Below are 12479 nucleotides of genomic sequence, written 5' to 3'. Positions count from 1 at the left end.
ACCTTCCTATGAGCCAAAAAATCATCCAAAACTAAAAATCAGGACTGGGGGAGTACTCCAATAGCCCTAATTGGCACCCACAAAAAGTATTCTTTTTTTTTTGATAAATAACCAAACTTTATTAGAAAAGCATCAAGAAGATGCAAAGAGATACAAAGCTCAAAGCCACCACAACACAAAGAATTAACAAATCAAATCCTCCATAAATCTAAAAAAGCCAAAACATCAGGATTGACCGAATGTGTCACCCAACTATACAAAACCGTAAGAAGGCGACTCTCTAACCAAGGGACCGAATGAGATACCCCTTGGAAGACACGCCTATTACGCTCTAACCACACTAACCATAGAATACAATGAGAAGCGAGCATCCATGCCTTCCGACTCCTCCTCCCAACACGACCCCCAGCCCAGCTTTGCAAAACTGCCTTAACTAAATGGGGCTGCACCCAAGCCAAGCCAAGCCAAGCCAAAGGTTGCAACAACAAGCATCCACAGACGGGAAGCGAACGGGCAATGAACCAGCAAATAGTCCACCGACTCCGCATCGCCACAACATAAACAGCACCAATTGACCAAAATGCGGCCACGACGAATCAAGTTATCCAAGGTCAAGATATCTCCCAACATGGCCGTCTACACAAAAAGGGCCACCTTGGACGGCACACCTGACACCCAAACACATCTCCAAGGAATTACAACAGCCTTGTCATGAACAAGCACACCATAAAACGAGGAAACAGAGAACTTCCCCTTAGCTCTAGGACAATTCCACACCAAAGAATCCTGCCCAATCTCCTCAATACGCAATGCATATAAAAAACCCAATAGCTCCATCAGCTGATCTTGCTCCCAATCTTGTACATCGCGGTGCAAATGCACATTCCAAACAATCGATTCCCCGTGCCCAGACCGCACAACCCCTACTAGCACCTCCGTATCAGCAGCAATACCAAAATCAAAGGAAACCGCACTTCTAAGGAAAGGTCCCCACACCACCTATCCCGCCAAAACCGAACTCTATTCCCCACTCCTACCTTCAGCTTAACCCTCCCCCAAAACTCCTCCCACCTCAACCAAATCCCTTTCCATAGACCAAGACCATGGGACTGCCCCACCTGCTTGGAACACCACCCGCCCCGCCCTTCACCAAACTTGGCTACCACTACCCTCCTCCAAAGACGGGTGCTCTCCGCCGTAAAACGCCACAACCATTTGCCTAACAAAGCCACGTTAAACATAGCCAATCTCCGTATCCCCAAACCCCCATTCACCTTAGGGTGACAAATTCGGTCCCAAGCCACCAAATGAGAGGAAGTTTCTCCCCCATTACCCCATAGGAAATCCCTCTGCAACTTTTTAATCCGCTGCGCCACTGACACTGGGATCACATGAACAGACATAAAGTAAGTCTGGATGCTGGATAAGACACTCTTAATCAAAGTGAGTGTACCACCTTTAGATAAGTACTGCCGCTTCCATCCTGCCAACCGTCGTTGCACCCAATCCACTGCATCCCGCCCGCCCTTAGCCTTGAAAGACACCCCTAGAGGTAACCCCAGATAGGATACTAGCAAAGACGCCACTTTACACCCTAGGATAACTGCCAACTCCGGCGTCCGCGACACCTCACCGACTGGAATCAATTCCAACTTGGCCAGGTTCACCCGAAGACCCGAGACTGCCTTAAAACACAACACACATCTCAAGTGGCCTAACTGGGCGTCATTCACTCCACAAAAAATAAGCGCATCATCTGCATAAAACAAATGGGATACCGTCAAAACTGCAGGAGCCACTCCCACGTCAAACCCCTGCAACAGACCTCCCTGCACCGCCCTAGACAACAACCGCCCCAGCGCCTCCATCACCAAGTTGAACAACAAAGGAAATAGCGGATCCTCTTGTCGAAGCCCTCTGTAAATAGGAAAAAAGCCCGCTGGGGACCCATTGACAAGGACCGACATCTGCACTGTGGAGATACAAAATTGAATCCACCTCCTCCATCGATTCCCAAAACCTAATCTGTGCAACATATATAATAAAAACTTCCAATTGACATTATCATATGCCTTCTCAATACCGAGCTTACAAATAAGCCCTGCCTGCCCCTACCGCATTCTAGAATCCACACATTCATTCGCCACTAGGACCGCATCCAGAATTTGGTGACCACCCACAAAAGCATTTTGAGACTCAGAAACCACCCCTTCCAACACACCACGTAATCGATTCGTCAACACTTTTGCCAAAAGCTTTTACACACTACCTAAAAGACTAATAGGCCGAAAGTCCCGAATATCCTCAGCCCCACCTTTCTTGGGAATCAAGACAATAAATGTGGCATTAAGGCTGTGCTCAAATTTCCCTGTCTGATGAAACTGCTCAAACATGGCCATGACATTTGCCTTCACCACCCCCCAACACTGCTGAAAAAAGGCTAAGGAAAAACCGTCTGGACCAGGCATACTCCGTAAAGCCTCAACACTTCATCTTCTATAAAAGGCCGTTCCAGCAACCAACTATCATCCTGTGAAATAGCATCAAACAAAACACCATCTAGGCCCTGTCTCCACACCCCCCCTTATCCCGAAATAAATGCTCATAAAAACCCACGATACCGGCGCTAATCTCTTCGGAAGATGACAGCTCCACACCATTCACTCGCAAGCGACCTATCTGATTCACCTTACGATGAGCATTTGCTAGACGATGGAAAAACTTAGTATTGCAGTCCCCATCCTTCAGCCATAAGCATCTAGATTTCTACCGGAAGTTAATCTCCTCCATCCAAGCAACCTAGGCAAACTCTGCTCGAACCCTCTCCCGACGAGTCACGTCCGCCACAGACAATCCCCCCGCAGTCTCTATCGCATCCAGCTCCTGCAACACAGCCAACGCAGAGGCCTTTTGCGCCTCCAGACGGCCAAAAACATCCCTATTCCATTGTTTCAGATCGAACTTGAAAAGTTTGAGTTTCTGCACAAGACGGCAACTATGCAAGCCTAACATAGAATAGCTATCCCACCAACCTTTCACCCATTCCGTAAAACCCGCAGATAACAGCCACATATTCTCAAATCGAAACAGCGCTGGTCACACTCCTGATTCCTTCACTATCCAATAAGACTGGCCAATGATCAGATACTGGCCGCGACAACAGACTTGAGACACTTGTGAGAAATGCTCGTCCCACTCCCCTGTTACTAAGAATCTATCAAGCCGAGACATAGCCCCACCCCCATACCACATACAGCCACCACCCTGCAATGGAAAATCTACCAACTCCATCTCATTGATAAACGACGAAAATGCCCGCATAGAACTCACCACCGACCTGGCCCCCAACTTTTCCCCCATACTCCTTACCACATTGAAATCACCACCTACGCACCATGAAGGCAATGCACTATAACTCCTCCTAAAAGCTCAGATGCTCCCCACCACGAACTGGCCCATAAACCTCTGTGAAGGCCCAACGAAAATTATCCTCGACACATCAAAAAAGACGAGATTGAGAAAGCCCCCACCTCTTCCTCCTCCTTTACCACCACTCTCCCGTCCCAACAAAGAAGAACTCCCCTTGCCACCCCTACAGTCGGCAAAAAAACCCAATCCACAAATCGACCACTCCACAACTCCCTAACTAACTCCCCCCCTAGACGCTCTAGCTTGGTCTCCTGAAGGCACACCACATCTACCCTTGCACTTTTGAGCACTGATTTTACCAACACTCTCTTTCCCCTATCATTCAATCCCCGCACATTCCAAGTCAAAATCTTTAATTGTATTGCAACAACAACTGGTTTCCGTGGGCCTTTCTAGCACGTCGCCCATCCCCACCCTTACTCCGATCATAATTGATGGAGCACTCCAATTTTCGTAATTCCCGAACACCCTTCCCATTGTTTTTCACAGGCTTCTCCACATCTTGTTTAGGAGCACCGTCCCGCCATGACTCCACTATAACTGAAAATAATTTAAGGGCCTCATTGCCGTGCCCTTCGAAAGAAACCCCTAAAAATTGGCTAACCTCATGAATACAAGAGAGGACCCATTCTGAAACTTCCTCTATACTCGGGAACCCATTCTCCTGAAACTCAGTTTCTGACAATGAGTCACCACCCTTAGCCACAACATCCTTCCCATTTGCCCCAGTAATGACGACATCAGGTCGGACCACCAAGGCCATCTCGTCTGCCAAATCAGCCTAACGAGTGTCGTTAGGCGGTGCCTCCGCCTGACACGTACCCTGAGTACCCGCCTCGTCATAACGCTGCTTATCTACTATGGAGCCAGCATGATACGAGGGAGAAACAGCCTCGGCAGAGAAAATGAATTGCTATGCGCCCCCTAGCCGACTGCCGGCTTTCCTCCCCTGAGCTCCCATCTTTGCCGCCAGCACCCCAGCTCAAAGTGAAGTGAAAACCCGACTAAGCTTCGGGTTGGTTTGACTGGGTTGGCCTGAACCACGTCCCTCTGGATTGGGTTTGTCAAACCCTTGCCCTAATTGACCCATCGCACAGTCCAGGCCCAAAGTTGGTTTTTTTGTTGTATTAGCCCGCCAGTGCTGCTGGCCTTATGGAATAAACTTTTGGGCCTTAGCATGGCTCACTTGCGTGGCCTTAAAATCCCCTTCTAAGCCCACTCTGTGGCCCAACGAAACTGGAGGCCGAAAACGACAGCCCCGATATACATACTTCCCCTCAAATTTCTGCAGATATTCCTTCACCCCCAAAATCTTCGGGATTCTTCGAATCGATCGCCGTGACTCGCGGCTTTCCTTTCCCGGTCGAAGATCCACACCTGCCACAATTGGCGGCACCGCTGGCTCCACTGTCGGACCTTCCTCTATGTATACCGACGACGAATAGTTCCACGACCCCCATCGGATGGAAATTCATGATGGTGTGTTCTCCAAAACCCTAACACAGAGTCGAATAGAGCCCAAATCCACCAGTGACTTGTTGGCCTCCACAAAGCCGCCACACTGATCACCGATTTGACGGAAAACCTCCTCTCCACGAAGATGAATGGGCAATCCCACCACTCGGATCCAGACCCCCTTTCCTGACGACATCGGATTGCCCGAAGCACATCGCACTAGAGGCGTCCACCATTCCAAAATCAGATCACGACCACAAATAGTCCATCACCGCCGTAATAACTCCTTCGTCTCACCTCTAGTTGGCAAAACAAACAAGAATGCCTGATCACCGATTGGTCGCACCTTCACCTTCCCCGAGAGCTTCCACCACTGACTAACCCAGTCTGAGATAGCCACGAGGCTGGTCCCTTTGCCACCCAGTTCCCGAAATTGACCCACCAGTGATCGATCCAACAAACGAAACCAGTCTGCTATCGCCGTCGTGTGAACTGCCTTCACTCCTCCACCCACACCACAATTTGGCACCAATCTTGGCCCAGACATGGGTAACACCTTTCCCTTCAGTCCGCCAGTGCGCCTCACCCATCCATCCCCTAACCCAAACCCTTCAATAACCAAAGCCACATTCCCCCCACCCATCACCAAATTCCGACAATGGAATGAAAATTTGTTCTCGACGGCTCCCCACCGTCACCACTATTTGAAACGAAGAAAGACCATCTTCCTCCCCTCGAACCCAAACTGCTACAGTATGACTGCCCCCACAAAAGCACTGGTTTGATAAAAAAGAAGCCCAATCGAAGATCAATGAAAATAAGACTTTTTCTTTTTTTCTAGGGGAAAAAAAAAGGAAAAAATAAATCATATGAAATAGAAAAAAATGAAATTTTTTACTAGTGGAGTCTCTTCTCAAATTCAAGGATATTGGTTGTGGTTTATTTAATTTAATTTAATAATTAATTAATTAATTTTACATATTAAAAAAAAAAAATGAAGAAGAAGAACGAAGAAACAAGATAAAACCCTTTTCCTACTATACCAGAAGCTGTGATACGTAGTTGACATTGATACACTAAGAGAGAAGATTGACAGAAGAATAAGAAATAATATGCGGCTTTTGAGAGAAACCTAAATAATTAGGGTTCACTCCCATAATGTTAGAATTTCCCATCTTTACCTTCACCTACTCCACTACACACTCCACTTCACCTACCTCCACTTCACCACACACTCCACTTCACCTAACCCACTATCACCTCCACTACACCTACTACCACACCTCCACTACACCTACTACCACATTTTCTTCTATATATAGGAGTTGTAATACATAACACAATATCAATCAATCTTGTAACTTACATCAATCAATAATATACATCAATTTATTTCACATGGTATCAGAGCTATAAGATTTAGGCCTATACTCCCTTCTTTCCGGCGGGCAGCCGGTCGGCAACCTTGCCTTCGCTGCCCGCTGGAATTTTTCAACACCTACCAGACACTCTTCTTTCTTTGTTAACTCATCTTCAACCTCTTTCTCCCCAATTCTCAAGCACTTACGAATGACCATTGCCAGTATTTCCTCTTCCAGTTGCTTAGAGGACTGAAATATCTTCATTCAGCAAACATCCTTCATCGTGACTTGAAGCCTGGGAACCTTCTCATCACTGCAAACTGTGACCTGAAAATATGTGATTTTGGTCTTGCACGTACCAGCAGTGGCAAGGACCAGTTCATGACGGAGTATGTGGTTACTCGGTGGTACCGAGCACCAGAGCTCCTCCTCTATTGCGACAATTATGGGACCTCAATCGATGTATGGTCTGTCGGATGCATCTTTGCTGAACTCCTCGGCCGGAAACCCGTCTTTCCAGGTACGGAGTGTCTCAACCAGCTTAAGCTGATTATTAACATCCTTGGCAGCCAGAGAGAGGATGACATTGAATTCATTGATAACCCAAAGGCGAGGAAGTATATTAAATCACTACCTTGTTCTCCTGGGACACACTTTTCTTGTCTTTACCCAAATGCCCATCCTTTGGCAATTGATCTGCTACAAAAGATGCTTGTCTTTGATCCAACAAAGAGGATTGGTGTTACTGAAGCACTACAACACCCTTACATGTCTTCGCTATATGAGCAAAGCTCCGACCCTCCAGCACAGGTCCCAATTGATCTTGACCCAGATGAGCCTCAACACAACAACCTTTATCGCGTCCTGTCTGCGGGCATGATGTTGGCTTCGTGGCAAGATGGTGAGCACCGGTCAGCTATTGCACAGCTGTTATTTGCCGACCTGATTTTCCTCGAGATCTTAAGCCCATGCCTTGCCTACCAAGGCCACGACAGTCAGCCCCCCTTTTGAGCTGTGCAGTCCAACCTTTGAATTATTTTGCATGCTTGTTCAATCTTTCATAAAAAGCAAATCTCCACCTGATTGACACACTCACTTTGTTTTCTACAAAATGAATATTTAATGGATAAAGATCACAATAGAGATAACAAATGGTTTTAAAGAATAACACCACTTTACACCCACTCTCTCTCCTCACTTTGCATCCACCGCCCAACCTTTTTTTTTTTTTTTTTTTTTTTTTATTCTAAAGCTTAATTGGTGCACTCCTTGTTCCCCACTTTTTTTTTATTTTATATATATATATATATATATATCTCTTTTCATTATATAAAAAATAAATAAATAAATAAATATAAAAAAAAAAAAAAAAAAAATCATCTCTCCTCCGTTTGATTTCAAACTCCATTATTTTTCTTTATTTTCTCCAAACCACTTTTCTTATTTCCCCATCTTTCATTTTTTGATTTCAAATATATTTTTATTATTTCTTTATTTATTTTTCTTTCACATTATTTTTAATCCTTTTCCAATTCCATTCATACCATATAGCTTTGCACACCAAACCATATTTTATTCATCTCAGGGCTCACCCCGTTCACCAATTTACATCAAAAAAAAAAAAAAAAAAAAAAAAAAAAAAAAAACCAACCAAACAACCACATCCACAGGCGGGATTTTTTTTTTTTCTTATCTACTCAGCCGCCGGTCTTTTCTTCTTGCCTCCGTCCTGGGTGGTCCTTGCCGGTGTTGCCTCCGTGCTTCCTAGACCACCACGCACGTTGACTCCTCCCTGCTCCTCCACTACAGCATATGGTGGACCTCCAAATCGGAACATCACGGTGGCCTTCCGCTTCAGCTCCTTGTTTTCTGCCCTTAGCACGCTTATCTCTGCTTGCGCATCCTTATACATGCGTTGGAGCAGAGCCAGCTGGGAATTTAAATGCTGCACCTCATTTGTCCTACTCTGCAGCCGGTTCGACAAATTTGTGACCGCCGTCATGGTTTCCACGCATGACTTCAGAGTATACTGATTAGCCTCAATATCAGTTTGCATCGCCATTTTTTGCTCCACCGACCGCATCGGAAAGTTCAATGGAGCAAAACCAGAGGTGTTTGGTTGCGGTTCACTGGCCACCGCACCAGTTATTTCTCTTGTGGGCTCGTTCAGTTCTGGAAAGAGCGTGAGCAGGTTCTGGGTAACTGGACGGGAAGAAGAGGCCATGTTTTTGAGTTGCTAAGTGTTTCAGAGAAGGGTTGGTTTCCGGGTGTTTCAAGATTTGCAGAGACAAGCTCTCCGAGCGTTCAGAGGTTTCAGAATGGTATGCCTCAGCCTCAGCCTTCGTCTTGGTTAAATAGCCAAGGCAGCCACGCGTATCGCGCGCCCCTTGACGCCAGACGACAAACGGGCACGCCAACCAAGACACCCACGTGCCTCGCCATCATGTCCGGCACACCTTTTGATGAATTGGGCACGCCTTTTGATGGCACGCCTTTTGATAAAATTGGACACATTTTTTGAGGGTGCGACTTTTTAAGGGTCCGACAAGACTCTGTAAACTGTCCCGACATTGATTCCGGTTAGCTCCTTTATGGGTCCGACAAGACTCTGTAAACTGTCCCGACATAGATTCCGGTTAGTTTCTACAAGGGTCCGACAAGACTCTGTAAACTGTCCCGACATAGATTCCGGTTAGTTTCTACAAGGGTCCAACATGACCCCATAAACTGTCTTCTACAAACGGTCCGACATGACCCCATAAACTGTTTTTCTACAACGGTCCGACATGACCCCATAAACTGTTTTTCTACAACGGTCCAACATGACCCCATAAACTGTCTTCTACAACGGTCCGACATGACCCCATAAACTGTCTTCTACATCGGTCTGACACGACCATACAGTGTCTCCTATCCTTTTTTATTTTTATGTATTTTCTTGTTTTGTTACTCTCTCCAAACTCAAGTTGGTTAGTTTCTCTCCTCCTTGAGTTTGCGGGGGGCTGTTAGAATTTCCCATCTTTACCTTCACCTACTCCACTACACACTCCACTTCACCTACCTCCACTTCACCACACACTCCACTTCACCTAACCCACTATCACCTCCACTACACCTACTACCACACCTCCACTACACCTACTACCACATTTTCTTCTATATATAGATTGTATAGGAATTGTAATTTATCAATCTTGTAACTTACATCAATCAATAATATACATCAATTTATTTCACACATAATCACATCTATGTATATTAGAGTGGTCCAAAGTACACAATTACGCTTTAGACTACTAAACACATAACATCTAACAGTTTTGTGATCTAAAAAACCAACACATAGGGCAATACCATTGTGCACAGTATCCAGAGTCAAGAGAGGGCCGATGGGGGCCAGAGCCACTAGTGAGTGGAGATCGAGTAGGAGTTTCATAATTCAAGAAGTCAATTATTAGATGTGTCTGAGTTAGGGTGTAAGTCACCTTGCCTCGTAATTGAAATCTTGACTTTGTCTTGTAATTGAAATCTTGATATACTGGATTGCTTAGATTGGCAAGGTGCCCGTGGCTTTTTTTAGGTTTGTTGTCTTCAAGATTTTCCATGGAAATTGTGTCTTGATTCTTTTTTGCTATTTGTGTGGTTGGATTGATCACTCGATCTACATTATTGTTGCTTCATGGATTTTTAATTGTATTATCTCACCCCGCTCTGCGCACAAACTAGATTCACCTCCAATCTTTCAAATGTGGTACCTTTTAGTTTTACTAAAATGTTATATGAACTGTAACCATCATGCTATTTTCAGGAAATAAGATCTGTCACAATAGATGGAGTTAATAACAAAGATAATAATCAACTTTTTAGTGGACTTTACCAATTACTGGCGTAATACTTTTGCAACATTTTCAGATAAAATTCTCAGTATGTTTAGTCATATGGTTTTTTTATTTTTATTTTATTTTACTTTATTCTATTATTTTCTTGAATGTGTTTTAACTTTAGATACTTCCTCCATAAAATATATTTTCAGGTACCCCCTTTTTTAGTTCGCAAAGTGTTTACACAAATATTTTCATTTATCAATGTACAATTATTCAACAGGTGCGGAGTCTATAAGCGTTCAATGTATTTTTGAATACTTTTGAGACCCAGTTTGTAGAATAAAGTTATTACTTCTGTTTATTCCTTGTGGTTACAGCCTTCTATTGAGAAGAGAATGCTGCTCATTTAGTAATGGTGAATATGTCAAGGCAGGATTGGCTGAACTAGAACATTGGTGCTACAAGGCAACTGATGAGGTAATCATGTTTTGATTCTTTGCGAGAGAAATATATTCTTCATATATTTTTCCCTACTAAAGAAAAATGAAAATTTTCAGTATGCAGGTTCAGCTTGGGATGAGCTCAAGCACATACGACAGGCGATTGGGTTTCTGGTATTGCATCCCATGCTCTGAGTACTTAAGAGCTTTTAGCATTGCTTGTTTTGTCAATTGCATTGAACAAAACAGTGCAAGTTGTCTGCTAAAACTCAGAAAACCTTTCTTCGTAGTTGGGCAGAAGTGCTAATTTTTAAATGTGATGCTGAGTTTTCTGTTCCCTGATTTAGGTTATACATCAAAAGCCAAAGAAGACACTTGATGAAATAAGTCATGACCTGTGCCCAGTTACTGGTCTACTACTACTAAAAATTTGTTAACAAATTATTTCTAAAACCTACACATATTCCTCAGTTCTGAACCAGGTCTAGTTTTTAATTGTCCACAGGTGCTTAGTATTCAACAACTCTACCGAATCAGCACAATGTATTGGGATGACAAGTATGGGACACACAGCCTTTCTCCAGATGTAAGTCTCTTTTGCTGCCTTAACTTGGTCAGATTGTTCATCATTGCATATCTCTAAATATCTAACAATTTCAGTGCAATATAGGAACATGTTTCTGTGTTTGGTATCGCTGGAAGTAGATATGAGAAATGGTCAAGGAAACAATTTTGAAGCAATAATTACACATCTGTGAAAAATAAACTTGTGTTTTAATATTTTAGAAGTGATACGTTAATGGGCATCAGTGATGTGGTTGTTACAAATTATTGGAGTAAGTAGGTCTTAGTATTGTCTTAATGGTAGATTGTCAAGAGTTAGTTTTAGGATATTATATACAATCATGTAATCTATCTATTGGTGGAATGAGAATGTAATGAGAAAAATATGAGTGAAAGTTCTTCCCCAATTTTCTTCCAAGTTGTTTTAAGGTGTTTGTTATAGCCTTTTATTTCCAACAAAGCATATTCATTTCATTTTATGTGTTGGTGATTTGCTTGGATAAAAAGGGTCAACATTTCTACCAGTATAATCTGGCATAGACTTCTTTCATTTTAAATGCTGCTGATGGATCAAAAAGAGCCTTAAAAGTGTTACTGACTAGGGTGCTGTGTGATATTTTGATTGACAGGTAATATCCAACATGAGGGTGCTGATGACTGAAGATTCAAACAACGCTGTCAGCAGTTCTTTTTTGCTGGATGACGACTCAAGGTTAAAGACAGATTAAATCATATGAGTGTGTGTGTGTGTGTGTGTACTTTTCTTTTTGTTATCTTTAAAATGTGTAGCATTTTCATCACTTCACTGAAGGCCATATTTTTGTGCTGTTGGCCACTGATATTTTCCCCATCATTCATGGTACAGCATTCCATTTTCAGTTGATGACATCTCAAAATCAATGGATCAGATTGACATTTCGGACATAGAACCACCACCGCTTATTCGTGAAAATTCAGGATTCAGTTTCTTGTTACCGCGTGCCGACTGATCACCTTTTCATGGTTGTCTGTCTTGTCACTTAGAGGATTAGTCCAAGGTATTACATCCAAGCTACCCATTTAAAAATTTGAGACTTAACTCCATTTATAGTTCTTTATTCTGATTGGCCCACACTTACTGAGCATATATTCTTTGCCTCCCCATCATTGCTCTGCCTCTTTTTTGAATTTTCCCTTGCTCTCTATGCTGAACTCTTTCAAAAAAGAAGTCTTATTCCCCTATGTAGGCCATTGTTGGAAGACATCCTTGTAATATTATAGCTTCATTTTGCTTAGAAACATATTGATTTACAAATTTTCATCTGTGGAGATTTTTTCTTTCAAGTGATTGTCTTGTTTAACTATGACATTGTGATGTGAATTTTCAACAGCGGCCTTGATGCATGAATTGTTCTTTATTTTGTCAA

General features: G+C 43.4%; 2 protein-coding genes and 1 pseudogene across 19 annotated transcripts in view; 2 read left to right on the top strand and 1 right to left on the bottom strand.

The window, feature by feature from the left end:
- Window positions 1-12479, bottom strand: part of LOC145804687 (rhomboid-like protein 15) — a 140035-nt gene that overhangs the window by 22986 nt on the left and 104570 nt on the right. The window lies entirely within an intron of this gene.
- LOC114264704 (myosin-11-like) overlaps window positions 1-12479 on the top strand; it is a 55424-nt gene that overhangs the window by 41947 nt on the left and 998 nt on the right. For 8 of the 18 annotated variants that reach the window (XM_082899453.1, XM_082899460.1, XM_082899459.1 and 5 more), the window contains 7 exons: window positions 10279-10349; window positions 10447-10546; window positions 10627-10683; window positions 10857-10913; window positions 11015-11095; window positions 11703-11785; window positions 11939-12110. In XM_082899453.1, the coding sequence (XP_082755579.1) occupies window positions 10279-10349; window positions 10447-10546; window positions 10627-10683; window positions 10857-10913; window positions 11015-11095; window positions 11703-11785; window positions 11939-12062 (573 nt within the window). In that variant the 3' untranslated portion in view covers window positions 12063-12110. Of the gene's footprint in view, window positions 1-10278; window positions 10350-10446; window positions 10547-10626; window positions 10684-10856; window positions 10921-11014; window positions 11096-11702; window positions 11786-11938; window positions 12111-12479 lie in introns of those variants that run through there. The other 10 variants (XM_082899455.1, XR_014346937.1, XR_014346932.1 and 7 more) reach the window with 10 other exon arrangements.
- LOC145804345 (mitogen-activated protein kinase homolog NTF3 pseudogene) lies at window positions 6411-7474 on the top strand (annotated as a pseudogene).

This window comes from Camellia sinensis, chromosome 12, assembly GCF_055761805.1.
Source record: "Camellia sinensis isolate YWXY chromosome 12, ASM5576180v1, whole genome shotgun sequence".
NCBI classification, from domain to species: domain Eukaryota; kingdom Viridiplantae; phylum Streptophyta; class Magnoliopsida; order Ericales; family Theaceae; genus Camellia; species Camellia sinensis.
This window is presented reverse-complemented; position numbering and strand designations above follow the sequence as displayed.